The following is a 23099-nucleotide window of genomic DNA, read 5'->3' as shown; positions in this document are numbered from 1 at the left end:
GCTCAAGTATGGGGGTTGGACATCTCTTCTATCCTCAACCATTCTATGATTTTTTGATCGTACAAAGACTGAAGACAAGTGTTGCCTGGCTAATCCAAAAGGAGTCTTGACTTTGGCTTAATAAAACAGTCAAAAATAGGTAAATTACAAATTCTGTTGGTCTGAGTCCTTTCAAACCACCATTCTATGAAGTCTGGAGATACAATCAGCAATGAACCCATTCTTCATTACAGGAGCAATCTCTGAGCTCTGATCATAACAGTTTCATGATGACTTAACCCTTTCATAATGAAAAATAGCACCTGGAGTTTGGATGGACAGCACTGTCTTCCAAGGCCACGGAATGCAACAGTTACTGCATTGTACAATGTCCTCTGCCCACACAAAGATGACTATTCAGGATGCTGGAAGTGCGCACAAACACCAAAGAAGCAATGTTTTAAGACAGAAGTTTTCATTCAAGTCCTATGATTAATGCAAGGAAGTACTGGAATGAATACTTTTAGTAAGAGCAAACAACTCATACATTGGAGTAACACAGAGTCCACAAGACATTTGCTTTGTTGATTCAGATGATAGATACGTCAGTAAAAATTTTTGAGTGTTGAACAGAGTAAAGGGATCAAGTCATTGTGCCCTTTCTGTGATACTGATCTGACACTTTTTACAAGAGTTCCTCTGTGGGCTTGGTGGCACTGGTAAAATGTTAGCAACACTAGAAATATTTGTTAGCTTCAAACTGGTTGTCACTAGCAGACAAGAGATTAGTATCTTCAAAATTGACCTGTGTATTCATTACCTATTGGAGTGTTATTTAAAAAATGAAGTCACCTGGTTTACACTACCAGTTCTTCATCATAAGATCTGGAGATTATACTTTCTTGTATTCCCTTTAAAAACATCCTGAGATTTGGAGAAAAAAAAAAACCAAAAACATTCTAATCAGTTAATCTCTGTACTTATTTACTCCTAAGAGGAAAAGAGAATGCGTGCTGCACATGATTTTGAAGTGGAAAAATGTGTGACGTGGAGAGAGGACAATATTATTTAAAATCTATCTGAGAAAAAAAAAAAAAAAGAAAATACTTATTTATCCAATTTTTCATCAAAAAATTAAATTTCCAAACATCCTTACAAAAATCTCAGGTTTGAAGGAAGGAAGGAGAAAATATGTGCAATGTAATATAATTGCTGTCTTTATGGTAGATGAGAAAAGAAACATTGTGAAAATTCAGTGTATGGATATAAATTTTCATCTGGAATGCTGAAGTAGCATTAAGACTTACAGTTTAGTTTCCTTTTCAAACACATTAAAAGAATAGTAAAACTAAAAAATAGCACTTGTGAACATTAGGGGAGGTCAGTCCTGTTTAATACTTTTATCAATGACCTGGATGAGGGGATCATGTGCCTTGTCAGTCACTTTGCAGGCAGTACCAAGTTGTCTGGGAATGTTGGTCTGCTGGAGGGTAGGAAGGCTCTGCAGATGGACCTGGACAGGCTGGATCCATGGGCTGAGGCCAGCTGCATGAGGTTCAAGATGAAGTGCCAGGTCCTGCACTTGGGTCACAACCACCCCAAGCAGCACTACAGCTTGCAGGAAGCGTGGCTGGAAAGTTGCCGAGCAGAAAAGGACCTGGGGGTGCTGGTTAACAGCAGCTGAACATGATCCAGCAGTGTCCAGGTGATCAAGAAGGCCAATGGCATCCTGGCCTGTATCAGCAATAGTGTGGCCAGCAGGACCAGGGCAGTGATCTCCCCTCTATATTCAGTACTGGCGAGGTCACATCTCAAGTGCTGCAACCAGTTTTGGGCCCCTCACTACAAGAAGGACATTGGGGTGTGGGAGTGCATCCAAAGAAGGGCAACAGAGCTGGGGAAGGGTCTAGAGAATAGGTCCTATGAGGAGTGACTGAGGAAGCTGGAAGCGTTTAGCCTAGAGTAAAGGAGGATCAGGAGTGACCTTATCACTCTCTACAACTTCCTGAAAGGAAGTAGAAGTGATAGAACAGTGGAAATGACCTCAAGTTGTGCCAAGGGAGATCAGGCTAGTAGCAGAAGTCTCTTAACTGAAAGGGTGATCAGCATTGCAACCTAGGGAAGTGGTAAAATCGCCGTCCCTGGAAGCAGTCAAAAAAAAATGTGGCTGTGGCATTTAGGGACATGGTTTAGTGGTGAACATGTCCGTGCTGGGTTAAGAGTTGGACTCTGTCTTCGAGGTCTTGTCCAAACTAAGTGATTCTGTGATTTTCTTACCCTGCTGCATTTGCACAGAAGTTAGCTGCTGTAAGCTGCCAGTCATGGGTAACAGTAATTCCATATTCTCTCCTTTGAGATGTACCCCTTAAAATCCAGAGCATGCCTAAGGCCTGTTTGGTACCTTGTCCCAAGGCCCTCTAATGTCATAGTGAATGTTACAGTGATGGCAGAAGGGGAATGTGAGCTTACAGCAAAAGGTCGAACTCCTAAGATGGCAAAACTGCTTTCTTTCAGCTTTCAGCCCTTTACATATAGCTGTGATGGTGGCTCCATAGGTTTTAAAGGATCAGAAAATACTGATAGGTTTGAAAAAAATCCTTCTCTGCTTTACTCACCATGCTTTGTCACAGAGGATTAAATTTTCTGCTTTTCCTCTCATATCTGCTCCTTAAAACAGATCTTTGCTTTATTTGCTCTATGTTACCTTCTCCATTTGAGCAAGGTTCACCTAGCAAATTCACAAAATTCACCTAGCAAAATCTTTTCTTCTGTCCTTACCTTAAAACAGAAAACTAAAGGAAAGGAAAGCTGCACCAGGTATTAACAAACAGAAGTGGCAGTTCAGTAGCAGTGCTTTGCCAACTGGCAGGATGAAAAACCAAATGGCAGTGAGTCTGTAGCCTGGCCTCAGCCTGGAAGATGATTACCCTTTTAACTGCATGTTGGAAAATTCTGCCAGTGACTTGCAGCCCAAAATAAGACTGCAGGAGCTGGTGCTGCACTGGCACTTGCCACTAAATGTGAGCTTAAAAACACAGTGGGAAAAAAATAAATTTGCTGCTCTCTCCTGCTGGATAGCTGTAGTGCTATCCAGCCAGGGAAGAAGGAGAAGGCTGAGCCTGACAGGCTGGGAAGTGAACACAAAAGGAAGGTAGTGTGGCTGGAGGTTCCAGGCTGGGGAACTGGGGCTCTGTGGAGGAAACAGAAGGATGAATCGATACCCTTGAGAGTATTTACATAAAGTGCCTCAAAATTGGAGAAGCAGCATGGTAAGGAAGCATGGAAGAACTTGTCTGAAAGATACTTAAGTCAACCATGAGAGATCAGAGACAGGAGTCAGTGCCTCATTAACAATGAAAGAGAATTAGTAGGGTGGGGATAAACAGCGGAGAGCCTTAAAAATGAAGGCACATAGCCAATGTCTGATGTAATTTGAAAAGTATATCCCAGAAATGGGATATAGAGAGTGGATTATATATTGTCAACCAAATAAGACCTTAGGACAAGTCCCAAGCAGAGTAATTTTGTCATCAAATTAAGAAAGATGGAGAAGTCATGTGGACAGCATGTGACAGACACTATAGCAATTTCTCCTAGTCTTTTCTCCATGCAGCACAGCTCAGACAGCTGAATCCTCACAGCAGAAGAGACTGTGAACACACATACTGGCCAGAGGAATGATGCTTGTTGCCCCACACCAGCAAAACTCCTGTATTGGTTCTGCTTATACCTCAGCAAGGAGCACATGCCAGCAAGCCAGCCAGCTAAAAAGCATGATGGTTGAGCTAAAAATCATGATGGTTGGGCAGAAACTCTGCTCCTAACACTGCTCATATTACAGTTTGTTGTGTTGATCCAAATAAAAAGCAGAGGTTTTGAAAAACGTCACTGGCACTGGCTCATCACAGTAGCGTTTCCTCCAGTACCACACTTTCTTTCAGCTCCTCTTCACCTATTCATAAGAAAACAACCAAGATCTTTAGCAACAAGACAGCTACTTTTAAAGTCTACAATCACACCCACAGTACACAACTCCTCTGCAAATTTTGGATCCATCAAAGACCATCATCGTTTCTCCTTGACCCTTGTTCCTCCTCCAGAAGTCTCTTGCACAGTGAATCTCAGAGACTCCTCTCCATGTTTCTTAGCTTCTTTTGGCTGTAAAAAATGTGTTTTCTGCCACTTTAGTCTTCTCTTGCTTCCAAAAGAGATTGTGAACAAACAGAAAGAGGCTATGTCTGCCGATGGCTACTGAGCAAGTGTAACAGTTTCAAAACCACCTCTGGCTCAGGACGTCCCTCAGCTGTAGGTATGTTAAGTTCCCAGAGAACAGTTTCTTTGTGGCCTATTTCTTATGTTCATGTCCTAATCATCCCACACTGGCTGTGTGTGAGACAGGATAATGGCTCAAAGGGATATTTGACAACACTCAGCCTGGCAGCTCTGATGGAAGCCTTTCCCCACCTACAAGAGGAATGCTGCTTCTCCTTCTAAAGAAGCAATGGAGTATTCCCTGGAAAAACTTCAGCTAACTGCCTTTTTCTGGGAGCCCTTCCCCACCCAGCACATCTTTGTTTCTCTGCTGGACAGATTTGCAGTATTTATAAGACTGTCTTTTTGGGAACCTGTCAGAAAACCTACTCTATTTCTCCCTTACCTCACAATTTTATTGTGAAGCTTTCAGTCCCCTGACAGAAGAGAGAAATCAATCTTCTGCAGCCTGGCCAGGTAAATAAGAAAGTAAAGCTCATTATAGTTGTACATCTGTTCTGTGCAGGATATAGTTGCGTTTTGAGAGAGATCCTTGCAAGGGATGGTCCAGTGCAGGGACATGAGTCAGACTCAGTGATTCACTTCCAACTCAGTATCCCTGAGTCTCTTCCAACTCAGCATATTCTGTGATTCTGTTTCTGTTGTTTTAAATGAATCCCAAATAATTTTCAAGACCACAAAGAGACTAGCAAAGATTCTGCAAAACCTTTGTCTCTCCAGCCTGATTATCAGCTTCAGGAATGTTTGTTTAATTCTTGGAAGTTGAATGCAGTGTTCACATCTGATGCAAGTTAGCTCTGTAGCCTTGTGGTCTGCTATTGTCTGAAACAAGAAATTTCACCTTAAGTATTCTATCATGTCAATTAAGTGCTCCTTCTCTTTTTTCTTTATAATGCAAGTACCACTTTTTGAGCAAGTTGCATTTTCTCTTAGCTTTGTTCATGTCTGGAGATAAAGTCTGGGATAAATGATACAAAAAGGAGCATGTAAACATTTTGACAGGTGTAAGCTGGAACGCCATCTCAGCCTGTTCGGTCACTGAGCCACTAGCTCCTTCCACAACCAGGCAAGCAAACCAAACAATTTTATTCACATCCAAAGACTGCAGTGTTTGTCCTCCCACACCAAGAGAAACCCCTGAGGAAACTCACCTTTCACTGTTCTTGTCAATGCTAGAGCTAAAAAAGCACCTAGAATTGTAACAATAGCTTGGCTCCTAACCTATTAGAAGGAAATTGGTCAAATCTTGTCATTCCACTTGCAAAAAGTGCAATTTCTGAATGTGCTTGCCCAAGTGGATTGTTACCATAGCTCCCCTGCCATGGCTGAATGGTGCTTTGCCTCTCTTAACTTGACAAATCAGTTCTTTTTAATACTGAATGACTTTCTACAATACCATGTTGGTTTTTCCACAGGATTAATTTTCAGTCTCGGTAATAAGTGAAGAATAGAAGTATGCATAAATATGTATATTGTTTTATAAAGAAACCAAAGGCAATAGTAAACTGCAGACCATTTTTTTTCCAGAAAATAATCAGGTTTAGCTGTGTTATTACAAGCTTGTGGCAAAAAGCCAGCATCTGGAGAAGGGTGCTTAGGAGATGCTGCTGAGCTGTGGCAATTGTTCAGCATGCTCAAAGCAACCTTACCTGAGCTCCCCTGAGTTCAGGGGACTGGAAAAACAAGCCAAGAGACTGCAAGTGGAGCCAGGGCCTGCTTCAGAAGCACAGTTCTCAGGTTTGAATGGGCCAGCCTTTCATTCTCTTTGCTCCTCAGGCACTGCAGCTCCAGCATCACATCTTTGGTGTTTGAGAAAGGCCATGCTGAGAGACCAAGAGTTAGAAATACTTTGATGCAGCCTGGACCACTCGCTCTGTGACACCCCACTCAGCCAGCCCCTCTTCTCAAGGCTGGAGTTCGGATCACATTTGTTGCATTTTTGTCAAATTTCCACTTAAATTCAGCCCTACTTTAACATCTGAAAAAACATCTGTTGTTCTGTTGCGGCCATCTGCTTCTATCCACAAGAAGCCAGGCCAAAAATATCCAGGGACTTTGAAGAATAGTGTTAGCTGAGACGTATTTATGTTAAGACAGCCCAGCAAATGGGTTTTCCTAAAAACTTGTAGGGATGAATGCAACTTAGTTTCTATCCCAAAGAGTAAGTTAGCATCATTATTCCCTTTGAAAAGGGACTGCAACAAATGGAACTAATATACCATATAAATACACAAGGTGTGATAAAATGAAGAATTTATTCAAGGTGGAAGTTCATGTGCAGGAACAGGGAAAAACAGAGCTGCAATAATCCTTCAGAATTTAAATGCTTTCTAATTTTATAGTAATAACTAATGGTTATTATTAACCAGGCATCAACAAACTCGTCATGAGTGATGAGTCACTTTATGGTAGATTACAGAGGATCTCTTTATGCAGCACTTTTTGAAGAGAGCAGGACCTGAGAAACAACCCAGGCTGTCTCTGCCCAGAAGTCAAAACTTTAGTGTGTGGCAGGCAGTCCACAATGAGCTCTGCATTTGCTTTTAGTAAATAACACAGAATAATCACCACAGGAACAGTCCTGCCCTGTGACTTTGCAATTTGGGTCACCCATGAGTGAAAATATTCCTCATGAGGACTCTGTCCAGTTCCCACTGCTTCCCACAGAGTCTTCCCTTTCATTGTAACACTGGCTAAATAGACTGTAATATAGTATTTGGGATTGCATGTCTTCAGCCTTCTGGGCATTCACCCCAAAAGTGTTTCAAGACACAAATTATAAGCATATACTCTGTACACTGTACTCTCATCTACCTTTGGAAGATGAGATGAAGCTGCTGTGAACAGATTGTGCTAGCTGAAACATGCAACACAGTGACAGGAAACGCAAGAGTACACTCTGTAATATTAATGCTCTAAAACTAAAAACTCTTCATTGTTAAGCAGTAAAGGAATGTTAGCCTTAAGCAAAGGTTTTTGTTAAGGATCATATACCCCATGCTGTTACAGTAGTTCATTCCCACTTCCAGACTTTGGCTGCTAAGCTAAACTGCAGAACTCTTCATAGTAAATCCTTTACCAGGAACAGAGTAGAAGATGATTTTACAAAATGCTAAAATGGTACTCAGCTTACATTTCACCTCAAGTTTGGCCATCATACTTTCCTATCTTCAACTTCCTGTTTTCAATCATTTGAGAAAATATGGCAGAAGCATGCAATGGAAATAAAAATCAAGAATCATTTTAATAATTAACTAACCCTGTTTCAAAATAACTGCTTTGTGTTTGAAATGCATCTAGTCTTTCTCAGATGAAGACAGCGTTTATTCAAATGTTTACTTCAATAGTGGAACAAGTTTGCCTCCATAGTCCATTATAGTATTTCCAGGGGGAGAGCTTTATTACAGGAGAAACAGCTACTCACAGTTTTTAACAAGTGGAAAGTCTTCAAGAGCAAATCATGAAACAAAAGTTTGGTTTTTTTCCTTTTAAGTAAATATGCTGTACATGATCTGCTTTTTCTAGTCACAAATCAGTTTTTTCCCCCAGCCAAGGAAGACTACATTAAACTGACTGTTGAGCATGAGCTGGTGCTAACTGCAGCCAGAAAAAGCACTGCACTAGCACCATTCTTTGGAGAAGCTCTAATTTTTCATAATAACCTTGTAAAGCACATGTAGGATTATGAGCAGTAATTTTGCTCTAATTGCCATATCATTAACCAGTACAAACTGTCAGCTGGGCAGAAATGGAACTGCCCTATCTGAAAACAGCCACAAAAAACTGCCAAGCCACTGTTGTTCAAATCACTTTTGCACAACACCTCAGACTCCTCCCCTACTGCTCCCAGCAAACAGCCTAAAAACTTATTGCCACATGGCTACTTTCAGGAGTTGAGCTTTTGCACAGCAACTTCACTTTGAAACGTCATGAAAGCAAGTTACCTGTTGGCAGATACACCACCAGGAAGAATTACAAAGGGATAAAGTAGACCTCACTTACATTGTTGCATTCAAGGCAAATATTCTTGTGTGCCAGGTGAGGTATCTGGCAATTGCACATTCGTCTGCAGTCTTGAAGGAGAGCCAACAAATTATTCTAGAACAGTCTTTCAATAAAGCCCAAAGTCCAAATCATCTTGAGTTTCAGATAAAATTTTATCTGTTTGAAATAGGGGCATGTTTCACAGCTGTTGAAATATCCTCCTCCCTGCCCTAAAGTGAAAATATTTTGAATTTCTTTTCTGAAGCAGGCATGGTGAAACAAGGCATTGTGATCTTGTTTACGCCATTTAGAAAGGCAGATCACTCCCAGCCTCTAATGTTCTACTCTACTGCCCCTTCCTTGAACCCGCTGAATCATAAATTCTATCTCCCCAAAGACTTAATGTCTTTTGATCCTCATATATTCATGCCAGAAAATAACCTGTATTCTTTGTATTCTTCCATTCCAATGTTCACTTAGCATTAAGCTGTATTTAAGAATCTTGTCTAACATGGTCTTGAACAAGTTGACAAAGTTAGTCATCTGCAGTGTAATTTATTTTATCCACTCTTGCATGTATGTACTGTACCCTACCTACCCTTGTATTTTCAACAGAACAAGCTGACAGAGGTTTAATAACATCAAACATCAACATCTTCCTCAGGAAGACGGAGGAAATATAAAGTTTTTACTTGAATGTTAATGTGAGATTTAAGACATGAACCTGAGACTTCCAGCAAGGTTTTTTGCCAACGGCTTTCTTCCCTTTCTCTTTTTTTATGAGCATGGGTTTCTGTACTGTCCTACTCTAATTTCTCCAGAATAGTATTCAAAAACCATAGGTCCCATACAGCAAAATTGTATAAATTTACTAAAACCAAATAAACTTGTGCAGAATCCACAATAATTTATGCACATTCACTTAAGTCAGGGATCTTGCTTGCAAGCATTTGTGTGAGTAACCACTAATTAACCAAAAGACCAATTTTGAAACTTTAATGTTACTTAAAAATAATTTTAGAAAATTACTTCCTGCATGATGGTTTTCTGTAACATGGGTGAAAACAATGTGCTTCACTCAAATCTGGTGCCACATTTGGCAGAAGTGGAAGGCTAGCCATCAGAAACCAACATATTGTATCTTTAAGTTTGCACAGTATTCCTCCTCATGGTCAAGAGGTTCCTAGTGTTATGAGCACTCTTTTCCCACCCTCCTTATGGCTCAGTGTTTCTTCTGTTGCCTTCTGTTGATTGTGTTGGATCACAAATGTGTTGAAAGACAGAAGCTCAAAATGGCATCTAAAGAGTTTTAGTGGAGCAGAGTCTGCAGCCAGCTTTCAGGAATTGGACATCAGCTGTTGTCACAAACACACAAAGAAATTAAATAAAATATTTTTCTAAAGCTTGGTATGAAGAAAAAAATCCCACAAAGAACACCCCTTCATAACTGTCACTCTTAATACACTATCTTGCTTCATACTGCTTAAGGGTACTGAGTCTCTTGAAGTATTCAACTCATGCTTTGACAATGAGTGCCAGCACTTAAGAAAACAACCCCTTTTCATTTCAAATAATTACTCACATGTTCCAGCACTGAAGACAAAGTGCAAAGTTAATGATACAGATACCCAAAATATGTTCTACATAACTTAATCACACTCAGGTAAACTATTTGCTCTACAGAAAATACACTTAACAATCCACCAACCACTGGAATGCAGCATGCAGAATTTAGGAAGGCAATTGTTAAATTTGAGGATTTTCCCAGTGAGAGAGTTGCTGCCCACACCAGCAGTGGGCTACAGTAACAGAACTGTGCTTTACATTTTACATTTAATTAAAAGACAAAACTCAAGAAACTTATGTGCACTGCATATTTAAAGCCAGACCTCAAAGAAATCAGTCATTGGCAAATAGCCAAGTCCTGTTTGGCAAGCTGGGTAGCTCCTGTCAGTTTTCTTAAAGCAGCTTCACTGTGGAACAGACAAGCCACAGCAAAGTAAACTCAGGCTTCACTTAGAATTTTCTGTAAATAGTCATAGTATAGTTTCAACTTAGATTGAAAGGGACCTCAGGAGGTACCCAAGATTAACCTTCTACACCCAGCGGGATCAGATCCAAGGCCACATTTTTCCAGCTTCATCTGGTTGAAAACCTCCAAAGATAAGCTCTTTGGGCAGCCTGTTCACTGTCCTTATAAAGGGGTTCCACCACCTTTAACCAAAAACTCTGGTTTCAAATTATACCATTGTCTCCAATCCTCCCAGGACCCACAACAGTAAAAAGCAGACCACTTTCCTGACAACCTCTCCACATTCACTGGAAGGCTGCTATTAGCTCCTCCTGAAGTTTTATCTTCTGTTACACACTGAAGATCTTGTTTATGGGCAAAGAGGAAGTACAACATATATGCAAATAAACCTATGAATTTATAGTTAGCATATGGAAATCTTAACCCAATTAGTCTATGAGTCTAAATACAATTACTATAGAAAAAGAGTAATAATGCAGGTTGTATACTTTTATACAGAAGTTGCAGTAATAAACTTGTAAGACACATTTCTCCATTTTTCACCTTTTTGGTGGTTATTTTCACCCTTCTACTGTTACTCTGCATCTCAAAATTAACATCTCCATACTGTTGGAAAGGATAACTTGAAGCTATCTGCATCTGAAGTCCTTTGCTGGGAGGAATACATTGCTGCTTTCTTCTTCCTCCCTCTAGGATCTACCTGGGGTTCTTTTATGTTTGCTAACATACTTTTATTTTTTTAGTTTTCCTTACTGGGCTTCAGATCCAAATATATGCTATATAAGCCCTTCACATATGTTAGATGTGATTTCTTTGTTCTGTTACCTCCTAAACACAATTTTGTCCAGTTCTTGTTCTGAATTAAACAACCAAACCAAGCCAAACAAAAAACCAACCACCCACAAAATTAGAAAAACCTACCAAAAAACAAACCACACAAAAAAACCCACAGCTCAAATAAAGAACCAAATCCTCCCACTCCAATATTTGACTGCTGGTGAGTAACCACTCACCAATACAGGACTATGGGGTTTCCAGTTCCACACGTGTACCCCATCATTAATCTGTACTCTTCTATCCTACATCCTTTGTTTCCAATTCTAAAGGCCTGCTATCATATAACACGCCTGCTTTTCTCTCCATGTCATTATTTTGGTCATAAATATTATTGCACATAAAATATCAGCTTAATACTCTTATATATATAAAACTATGGTTGCACCACCTAAAAGTAGAGAGAAGTAAAAGAAATTAAACACAGACCAGTTATAGAAATTGTTATAGAAAATGCTAAGTAAAACAAAGATACAGGCAGGCCAAAGAAAGTCCAGAAGGGGTAGTATGATATTCCTCCTCAGTCTCAAGGTCTTGCAGACTCAGTACCAAGCTTATGGCCTGTTACTAACAACAGTAGTACACTATTACAGTGCTTGTCATGACCTTCTTGGAAGAAGCTAAACAAGCCTTAATCCATGACCATCTTTGTGGCCGATTATCTTCCTTGCACTGGGTGAACCCAAAAATTAGACACAGTCTACACGCAGGCTAATACAAAATACCAGACACATCATGCTAAGTACTATCAATACTCACCCTGCCTTCTGTTACTGATAGGTAGTTGCAATATATTAGCTACTTCTGAGAAATTCCTACTTTATTTTACCTTCTTTAAGTGCTCATACTCTTAGCTGGATACTGCTTCTTAGTAGAAAGATGCATGCTAAATAAAAACAGTCAAGTTTCCAAAGGCTGGAGTTACATGGGCAACACCCACCTGTTATGGCCTGACACAGTTGGGCCACAGGAGCCTTTAACATCTCGACAGATGTCAAGGCATAAAGAACCCCAAGGGAGTATTGAATGGCTGGTCTTCCAAAGAGCTGTAGAAGTAGAAGGTATTACCACTACAACTCTCCATGTTTACTAGTCCCACAGTCCAACTAACCAAGCAGAAACCTAAATAGGTGGTTCTGTTTTTTGTTTACCCAGATAATTCCACACACAATAGACTTAAGGAACTGCTCATTTGAGATTCCTTCAGCTACTGTGAGAGATGATCTAAAATCTGAAGCAACTGATGATGGTGGTAAGGTAAAACCAGTGATATACAGATTAAAAAAAAAAAAAAAAATCACCTGTTTATTTGGCTACTTAAGCATCTCCCTCTAAAAGACTAAGCTACTGCGCTGAAAGTAAGACTGCATGTGTATGAGCAACTTAGATACTTAATTTACAACTCACAAGTACAGCAAAGAACACTTTGCTAAGCAAATCTGTTACAGCTCTTGACTCAAACTTCCAGGCCAAGTCTTCCAGCCTGCTCAGTGGTTAATCTCTAGGGACAATTTTGTTTCACAGACAACCCTAGCAGGAACCCTATAGGTGTCCACAACCAGGGAGTCTCAGAAAGGGCATGAGTGTTGGGAAATCCTGCAATGCTTATCCTAAGCCACCATGTCTGTGAGACAAATTCTGGGTGCTGCATTACTCTGCTTGTCAAAAGGGGGATGGGGAGGAGGTAGTACTTGCTCCTTCCCTTGGAGGGAAGACAGACAAAACTGGATAAAGTATATAATTACTTACAGAATAATGTTAATTCAGGTCAGAAAGGAGCTCAAGGTGATCACCAATCCACGCTCCTTCTCAAAGCTGGATAAGTTACAAGATTGGATCATGTTACTCATGCTTTAATCTAGCATTCTCTTGAAAACCTCCAAAATATACAGAAAAAATCTCTCAGGCAACCTAGTGCACTGTTTAACTGTCTGTTAAACACTGTTTAATTTTTTTTAATATTACATCTTGGCAGAGCTTACCCAGTTTCAAATAATGCCTGTTGTGTCTCATCCTCACACTGAGCACCCTTCAGAAGTCTTCCTTCACCTTACTCAGCAGATTCTTTAAATTCTGCTATATGCTTTAGCATTTTTGGTTACAAAAGTAGTCTGGATTTCTACAAGACAAGCAAAGTCTGTGTTTTAAGCAAGGTGCAGCAGAGGTGCAAGCAAACTGACCTTCCAAGAGGCTCCATTTGAGTAAGGACCAACTCCAGATGTTAGAGAGTGATCCAGGAGTCAACAACTGCTCTTGCAAATAAAGAGGGCTTACTTTTCATTAATTATTTCACAACATTAATATTAAATATAATAGTCCAGACTGATAAATGAAGTGTCAGTTTCTGAAAAAAACAAAATCAAAAAGACAAAAAAAAAAAAAAAACCAAAAAAACCAGGCAGGAAACCCTTAGCACCTCAGATCAAGGGATAAACAATCAACCTTATTAAACCAACAAACCAAGTTTATTTATATAAGTCTGTACAATTGTGATGAACTATGCTAGGACACCAATGAAACAAAGTAAACAAATCTCTCCCTCTCTAACAAGTGGGAGGTGTAGTCACTCACCTTTACATGCACTTAAAGGAAAAAAAGATTACAGCTTTCATACAATTATGTAACTATTCAAGAGTACTTTCTTCATGTATTATTCTCAATATAAGAGGTTTGCATAATTTACTGATGGTTGCCTTCTCTGAAAAACAGTATTTTAGCAAAACCCAGAGACTTTGAGAGGGTAAGTGGCAGCTTCATAATTGCAGTGAACTAGGACATAGTCCATTATTCAGACTGGCATCCTAAACTCATTGCATCTCCTGTGTTTTGGTTTTCTCTACTAAAAGTTACTTGCAACACTGTATGGGTCTCATTCACATTTTGATTGTATTACAGATAGTCTTGTGTTACCAAATGTAGAAGTTAAAACTAATACATCAAAGCCAAGCAAGTAAGTTTACCTTTAGAGACCACTTGTCACTGCATCTCAGAGCTCTGAGGCATTTCTGTGGAAAAAATCAGTTCCTGAACTGTTGGATTTGGCAATTATTTCTGCAAACCATTAGAGATTTTTTAAAACTCTATTGCAAAGTAAGTTTAATTTTTTTTTATCACAAATCACTTTAGCTGTTGAAAAAAACCAAATCATATCAAATGCATATCTACACAGTGAATCACAATGTTTCCTATGAAGTTATGATAGTAGATTCCATAAATCCAATCTTAAAAAGTTAAAATATGTATATGTAACAGCCTACTGTAACTCCAGAGAAGCTGCTAAAATAGGCCATCAAATAAAGTAGTCTATGATTACATATTTACAGAATAATCCACATGTCCTAGAACTATGGACTATTCAGTAAATAAGTATTGAAGTATTTCTATTTATTTGTTTACATGGTAGGCTTCATATGTTTTCTTTTTATACATGGTTCGTAGAATCAATCTGCACACAATTACATGATGTTTCTTTAAAGCTACTGTTAAAAAAAGAGAAAGTTAAGTAAGAACTAGATTAAAGTTTCATTAAGAATCCAACAAGCAAGTATCAAACACAGGTTAAAAGATAACCAGTGTATGATTTCAGAAAAACAGTAATGCTCTGACACAAGAAGAGCATTTCATTTTCCCTCTTTAGAGTCCCTCAGAAACATTCCTATCCAGTTCAGTGCTTAAGTTGTTATATACGTACTGGCCTGAGTAGGAACACACACGTGCTTGCATGCTTACCTGAACGAGGGCATCTAACCTTTTAGACTTCTAATTATCTTTTAATTTAGTTCTTAGTTTCATATATTCAGTTGTATCTTGTTTGGAAAAGTTCTTTGTTAAATGTCACTTATATTTACATTTGATTTTTTTTTCTTTTTTACACCTGAGTGATAATTTAGCTGTCAATTTGTGTCCAGTCAAATATTCCATAAAGCCATACAATTCTTGTGCTTGTGTTGCACTCCATTTGTACCAGTTTATATGTGAAAAATGTCCATCACCTACCTCTCATATTACCCACTGACCTTTCTATTATGTCCTTCCCCTTCCATAGAATGTTATTTTAAAAAAAAAAAATTATTTATCAATAGAAGCCCCATATAAATTGTTCAGAAAGCAAGAAGCAAAGCTGGAGCCCAGTGAAGATGTAACAACTTAACAAATATGTAATATTGAGAGCTTGGACAAGAAATTAAAGCCCAACCAAATGAGCTCCCCAGGGTCACCCCATAAAAAGCTACTTCACCCAGTGACAGCTGTAGAGTCTGAATGTGCTATAGATGACAAGTCCCACATTAAAAGCTGTGTACCTCTTTCTTATCAGTTAAGTGTAATTAAAAAAGGGAACATTAAGTTAAATAGCTATATCAGCCAAGCCATTTTAGTAAGAAGAATCACATTTAATGAGTTTCTTTCTTGCAATTTCAGATGCTCAAGTACAGCTGGTAGAAATTCAAAACAGCCGTAAAGAACTGTGACAGACGGATACAAATAGTACTGCAGCTTAAAAATGATAAAAAACACCTGAAAAAAAGTCACACAACCCTCCCAAAAAAATTTACACTTTGAACCTAGGCCAGTTTTTGAAGATTCCCTTCTCCAAAGCTAGGATGAAGGAGGAAGAAGAAGAGGGAGAAAGTGCAGATGACCTTCCAGCCACAAAGGTCTTGCGCCAATGTTTATTCACTGTGCCTGTGGTGGTATGTAAGGGGAGATCACCAAGTGCTGATTCTGCAACTGCCAAGAGATTCCTATGGAAATCCAGACCTCAGGCTAATACTGAACACAGAGTGGACCAACGAGCTGCATCAACAAAATAAAAACAAAACTCAAACTAAAAGAAATGGGAAAACCCCAAATAGCACAGATCCACATTTGTGAGGGGAGCAGAGGAAAGGGCAAGAAGGGAGGTCTATACAGTAAATAGTTGAATGGTTTATGTTACAGATGACTGGCAGTTTTAAAGAGTCTCTTCCCAGCTCCATTGCTGCTCCAACCCAGAAGGGAGAACTGAAAAGGGAGGAAGAAAAAGTAGGACATCATCATGGAGCATGCAGGATCAGAAGCAGCAGAGTGGGCATGCTCAAATAAGCCCCCGTCTCTTTTTGTAGTCCTCCAAGTTCAATGATCGCCGAGGGGCACCATCTTTTGCTGGAGGAGCCTTGGAGGTGATGGCCAGTGCCTTAGATTCTGTTGGGGACAAGAAAAGAGTAAGGACCAAGCTACAGGCACACTATAAATTTTTACTTGTCGTTTCTGCTGACAGCTTCACCACAAAATCATGTTTGGCTTCTCTACTATACATCAGGTTAGAACGTCAGTTAATAATACAGACAGTATCGGGGAGCTTATCTTCACAGATGCAGCACATGCAATTTTGACTCTGTGTGTTAATCCAGCTGTTAATCCAGAGACAGACAGTAAGCAGAAAAAGTCAAATATTCTGTCTGTCTACAGCACACATTTTTACCAGTCTCCAGATTCTTCTGTTAAGCAATGAGACTGCACAAAGTAAGATGCCAAAATAGTGTTCTGTCTAAGGAAAACTATGTTTCTCATCCTTCTCTCTTCAGTGTCCTTCAGTGCCTAACCCTCATCTGCTTGCTAACTTGAGAGTTAGCAAGCATAACTGTCACTAGCTGTTTCAGGAAGTCTCTTGCTCTTGAACTCCTGCCTCATTCTGTAGTCTTACATCCAGAGCTTCCATCTTAACCTAGCTTGGAAAAACATCTTCTGCTCTTGCTCCTTGACAAGGTTTGTCTTTGTGCATTCTTACAGTACTTCCTAAATTTTTGTCCTCCAAGAAACAGAAGATCCAATCCTTCAAGTAATGCAAGAAATAATAAACCTTGTGTATCAAATTGCACTGGAATACTCCTCCCATGCCTTCCTCCCACTGGAAAACAACTTCATAGGACACAAGAAAATAGCCTCAAGTTGCACTAGGGAGGTTTAGACTGGATATTAGGAGAAATTTCTTTACCAAGAGGGGTTGTCAAGCATCGGAACAGGCTGCTTAGTGAAGTGGTTGAATCACTATCCTTGGAGGTATTTAAAAGATGTGTAGCTGTGGCACACAGGAACCTGGTTTAGTGGTTGACTTGTGAATGTTGAGTTAATGGCTGGACTTGATAGTCTTAAGGGTCTTTTTCAATCAAAATGATCCTATGATACTCAACTGTTCTTGTCACACATCTCCTGCTGCCAAAGTCAAGATAACAAACAGGAAGAGCCAGCAAATTTGTGTCTATTATCTTTACTCACTGGGCAGTGTTTTCGTTCCGTAAAATTTAGCTTCAATACCATCTGCAATGTCTAAGTTAGAGAACAGCAGCTTGGTAAAGCAGCAGGTTCAAAATCAAGTGAAAATACTTTATCCCTACAGTATGTGCACAGAGGACAGAACAGAACAGCACAGACACACAGCTTACCTGTTGTCAAAAGTTATTAGAAAAATTAACAAAATAAGTATCAAAGTAGCCACCAAGACTTATTAAATACAACATCTATCTCTTCCCCAAAGACTATGCAAGTCATAGATAATAAAGAATGGAAAAGCATAACCGAAACCACTCATTATCTCCTTCTCTTCCTAGGCTTCAAATCAAGGATTTTAGTGTTCAAATCAAGGGTTTTAGTCTAACACAATACAGTTGTTGTTCTTTCCTCAGTGGATGTCACTATCACACATCTCCTCCCCAGTTCAAGATACTTGCCAAGATGGTAAACAGAGCTGTTACTCCAATTTAAAGCCCACCAATAACTTTGAAAGAATTATTCTGGAAGTATATTCTAACAAAATAAGCTGGACAATCACATCCCCAGACTCAGATGATGAAACACCTACCTGAACTGGGAACCTGAAGATCAATCTTTACATCAAAGTCATGCACTTTGAAAAGATCTTCTGAGAGGTCACTAGCTGATTTAGAGTTCACATCTTTATCCTTTCCTTGACCCTGAAATGAAAACTACAGGTAAATCTCCAAATCTTATCTGGCCATACAAACAGAGATAAAAATGTTTTTCCCCCTCTTCTGTCACAAACATACTTAGTGTAGCTTTCATACTGTTAGAGCAACTTAAATTTCCTTTCCCAAGAACCAAGAAGCTATTGTTTTTTTATGATAAACCTCCACAGGATATCCTCTTCTAGAACTGAAGCATGCACACCTGCTATTACTCACAAGCTTCACAGAGCAAAAGGGTGACAGTGTGAGGAACAAAACAGAGACCAAAATGGAAACTTGCCTTACTCATGTCCTTTGGAGCATCTGGTAACACACCAGATCCATATTTTGCATTTAGCTGGGCAAGGATGGCAGCTTGGACAGCAGGATCTCTGGACTGCAAAGGTGAAATATTAGGGAAGAATAAAAATTAAAAATTACTGCATTTAAATTTGCAAAAACTAGAACTACATTTTGTTAAAACACTGTTCACATCTATTAATCTAAAACCATAAGAGACTGTATATCAGTTCACCCAACTTTCAGAATCACAAAAGGCTACTGCAATCATCCTGATATAATCTGAAGGTAACAAACCAAAAATCATCTTCAGAAAGCTTCTATTTGAAAAAATCAGAAATACTTTTCCTGATTATATGGTTTGTTTTGTGACTACTGTTAATACTACTGTAATAAGTATTTGCTTTCAGCTTACAGTTCTGGCTGAAACACTCTACTAGAAAGAAGAAATCTTTGGAAGACTATTTTCTTTACCTAATAGTCCTCTAGTATAATAAAGCTAATGAGTTATGATTCTTTTCTAATAAAGTAATATTTCAGAAATATTTCATTTAAGCCCTGCAATAGAATTTCTCTTATTTCCTTGCTGGTTTGTGGAGACTGATGAGAACCAACCTGAGCAGAACCATATACTATTCCAGAACAGACCTCAACAAGGCCAGATTACTTAGAAGGAGGAGGTGATCACCTTGTTATTCATCAGTTATATGTGGAGGGACTGCAGTAGAAAGTTTTGCCACAGTATCACATGAGAAGTTTGTGTTGAACTACTTCATCCATCACAGGCCCAAAATGTTCTCCTCTCACCTTTAACTGATATTTCAGGAAACTTTCAGCTAATTAAAAGTGAAGCTCACACCTAAAGCAAACTGTCTTCCCAGAACTAACTAAATCTGAGTAATTCGACATAGGTGAACTCACAACAGAAGTCTCAATCATGGTTGCCTTTGCAGTACATACCCACATCACTTATGTCCTTCACACTTTGCATTAAAAAAGAAGAGGGACCAGGATCTCACTCTGCTGTATCTCACACTGGCATTCAGGGCGTTAATAGCATATGGCACAGTTGGGAATTTTTGTTCCTACACTCTGCATTACATTGGTTTCTGTTTTTCAGCAAATTGCCTCAACTGAACTTAAGTATTACACTCACATTAGACACTATTGTGGGCTTGCACTGCCGCCTAGTAAAGGGGTCCATTTGTTGGTTTTTCATGCTGTGACTTTCAGCCTGGAGAAGAAATAGCACAGGTTTTGCAGTTTGCTACTTGCACTCTTTTAAATCCTCCCACCACCCCCCATCCATGCAATTACTCATCTGCTATATACAATACTGAGATCAAAGAAAAACCAACAACATTACAGATTAGAAAGATTTTAGTGCACCCATCATCATGCGCTTCACAGGACAAAACTGTCCTTATTGCATACAACCATAGAAAATAGGCACGCAACTCTCAGGATGGTTAATGCTTAAGCATTTGTTAACAAGCTGAACTCTTCCTTAATAAAAATGTAACTACAGAGAACCAAGTATCTCTTTCACTGTTTTACTATCTGAAGTCTCCTTTACGAGGAAACTTATTTTTTCTTTCTCGTATATAATGCATTAAGTCACTCTTATACTGACTAATCTGCAGATAACTGAATTGAGCAAAAGAATAAAGCAATGTGCTTTAAAATAACGTCATTTGCCTACATGAAAGATTTTACAGATAATTAAAAAAATTAGTAAATTTGCCATGCAATTATCCCTCTTTGCATCATTTTATCTCTACTTGTAGAAAAGTGTTAATTCAGCACTATTTACCACAAGAGCCTTCTCAGACTCAACGATATTCCACTCTCTATTTCTCTGGTTGATGTAACTGCAGAATGGAAAAAAAGGAGGGTGGGGGAAAGAAAAAGAAAGTGACTGTCATTTACCAGTCCCTACACAACAAAATGCCTGAAAGCATTCTTGGAGCTTCATCCTGACCATAAATTACTCTTATTGCAATGCAACTGCCCCCAGGGTATATATAGAAGAGAGTTTACATTTTTGACAATTTTAACTGCATGACAGATACAAGTAAGTGAAGATAGACAAGCACTAACAACAGAACCATTACAATACACATTAACACACTGTGCAGAGAAAAAGAAACAAAATACTGCAGTTAATTTGTTAATTCATTAGTTTCTCTTCAAATCAAATAATCAAATATGATTTGATACTATTTAAGAAAGAAAATTCCCAATATCTGCTTCTTACCTTATTGCAGAAATATTTTTTGTTCGTTGACGATCCAGGGCCTCTGCTCTCTCTTCAAGCTCATTAAGCTGATCTTGAATCTGCTTGGCCTTATCTTGGTCCCCCAAGTCCTCTGCCATAGCCTTCAACCAAACAGTAACTCATTAGGCACTTATCTCTACCCAGAATTACTCAGAGAGGCAAAGGATATATCCATGAATCAGTCAGCTAACCCTGCTCTGGTCGTGAATGTTCTTCCCTGCATGGTACAACAAGAGTACAACAAAGAGCTACACTTTCTTTACAGCTCAGGGCAAAACTGGATTTCTTATTCTGAAGAACTCTGAAAACCCTTACACTGCAGAGGATGTAGGAACACCAGTCCCAGCATGAGGAGGACAGGTCAGTTGGATGACTTAAGTTACAAGTTTTATTAAAATTAAACATCTCCATTTAGCACATCAGGAGAAGAATTATTTCCACAACTGCCAGTCGCCATTTACTTCAGGGAGCGGACACTCCCCTAAGGCACGACAGCAGCTTATTGTGCCACCTGGTGACAACAAAAAGCAACTGCACCCCATATGACGGGAACCCAATAATTAACATGTTTGTGTGTAGTAAAATAGTGACCACAAAAATACAGTTAAACCAAGGAATCAAGAAATGTATATTAATACAAACTCTTGGGTTTTGCTGCATATGAAGCTTCAATGTCTCGAGAAAGACAAAAAAATTTTGGTTCTATTCATGCAGTCCTATCTTCAGAGATGCTTAAGACTGCTTGTTTTTTTCACTTCCTGGCTTTGGCTTTTATGTGCTGTTAGGTCTACTTGTTCCAGGAAGACTACAGGTAAAAACAAGTTCATGGCATGTAAATCTTTCAGCCACTTCTTTTTTTTTTTCAATATTTCAAAATTACCAGCCATAAAGTGACAATTGAGTTACCCCTGAGTAAAAAATAATGTAACACAACTCCTGTTTTACCTCTTAAAATAAGAAGAGAAAATCAATTTTCAAACATTGTTATGAGGTACTCTAAAAACAAAAACATCAAAACAGCCAACAACAAAATTGACCCAAAAAATCCAAAAAGAAAAAACTAAGAAAAAATGAAAACTTTCTGAGGCAGATTAGTTTAAGTCCTTGTTTAACAGACACAAAAAGAGACAGCTTAAATTGTTGGCAATTGCCCCTAAAAAAAGTACAATAGCTAACTGGGTTCTGAGTATTCCGACCCCAACACTGAACCTTGAGAAACACCTTCCAGCTGCACAGTTGAAGCCGAGCTTACTGCTGACTACTGCCAAAATCCAGATGAGCTCCAGTTCTTCAAAATCAAAGACTGCATTGAGCTTTCAGGCTTCATCTCATTTCTCACCTTCTCCTTTAATAGCTGAGTTTTCTTCATGGCATAATTTGGAGGTGCTTTTCTGAACCTTTCCTTCTCTTTCACAATCTGTAAGATGCAGAGGAAACAACACGAATATGCAAGTATGAAATGTCTATTTCAATACTTTGACATTAAAAGCAACAGATGAGTATCACCTAAGGAATTTATTTATTGCCACTGAATTTGACGTATGCTCTGATGGTTCTGTTTTTTAGTTTGTGCCTTTGGTAATGAGTTAAAGCTCCATTCTCCTCACTACATACAAAAACCTGATGCTAATCACCTTTACTCGGTATCAAGCAAGTACAAAACTGCCACAACTGTAATAAATGCAACTACCATGATGATGTCAGTTTCTCAGAACCAGAGAACTAAGTTGCCATACTCAGGAGTTCAGAGCTACACAACACAAGTTCAAGAGGAGATAACAGGGTACAAATGATGAAGAAAAGCAGGAGTGAACACCAAACAACAGCAGTATCACCAAGCTACCCTATCCAGTTATGAAACTTCCTTTTGAGCCTTTTAGTTCCTTATTGGATAGCAAACACCATGATCATTTTGCTTTGTAACAGCTACTGCTCTACTGCATGAGCTCCTGTCACTTTTAAGCACTGCCACAGTTTCACTACAATGCACCATTACCTCTTCAATGTCCTGATCATTAAACTTGTAGTTGAGGGCTTCTTTGATGGACACTTCCTTCTTGTTTATCTCATCTAGTGTGGGTAGCTGCATCCCAGCAGAGAACATCTAAACATGAGACAGAGTTACTTTCCACTTAAAGCATGCTTGGCAGAAGGCTGCTGAGAAGAAACTAAAGTCTGACAAACTTACTGCTTCCTTCCACTTCATAAATTCACTTTCAGTAAATTCCTGATTTGAGACAAACTCCAAGCGAAACACACGTGAATCACTGCCATGCCTGCAACAATAAAATGTAAAACATCCCCTTGTGATGGTGTAAAGTGGTGATATTGGATCTATATGTGTAAACTGATTAAAGAAGCCCAAAACAAGACAACCTCATGTTAACACAGTCATTACTCCCTGCATGAAATTTTGGGGGTATTTTATAATTTTCATCATGCACAAGGAGAAAAAAAAAAAAACTAATACCCAACCCAA

General features: G+C 39.0%; 1 protein-coding gene across 1 annotated transcript in view; it reads right to left on the bottom strand.

Annotated features, from left to right (window-relative positions):
- Positions 1-13544: 13544 nt before the first annotated feature.
- Positions 13545-23099, bottom strand: part of RTF1 (RTF1 homolog, Paf1/RNA polymerase II complex component) — a 29363-nt gene continuing 19808 nt past the window's right edge. Inside the window, exons 10-18 of the mRNA XM_005522483.3 lie at positions 22809-22896; positions 22617-22724; positions 21960-22037; positions 20600-20721; positions 20156-20213; positions 19499-19576; positions 18344-18439; positions 17940-18051; positions 13545-16282 (exon numbers count right to left, since the gene is read on the bottom strand). Coding sequence (XP_005522540.1) covers positions 16176-16282; positions 17940-18051; positions 18344-18439; positions 19499-19576; positions 20156-20213; positions 20600-20721; positions 21960-22037; positions 22617-22724; positions 22809-22896 — 847 coding nt within the window. The 3' untranslated portion in view covers positions 13545-16175. The remainder of the gene's footprint in view (positions 16283-17939; positions 18052-18343; positions 18440-19498; positions 19577-20155; positions 20214-20599; positions 20722-21959; positions 22038-22616; positions 22725-22808; positions 22897-23099) is intronic.

This window comes from Pseudopodoces humilis, chromosome 7 (genome assembly GCF_049639895.1).
Source record: "Pseudopodoces humilis isolate 2021_Gansu_Grassland_sample_001 chromosome 7, ASM4963989v1, whole genome shotgun sequence".
NCBI lineage: Eukaryota > Metazoa > Chordata > Aves > Passeriformes > Paridae > Pseudopodoces > Pseudopodoces humilis.
Note: the sequence above shows the minus strand (reverse complement) of the source record. Positions and strands in the feature narration are given on the sequence as shown.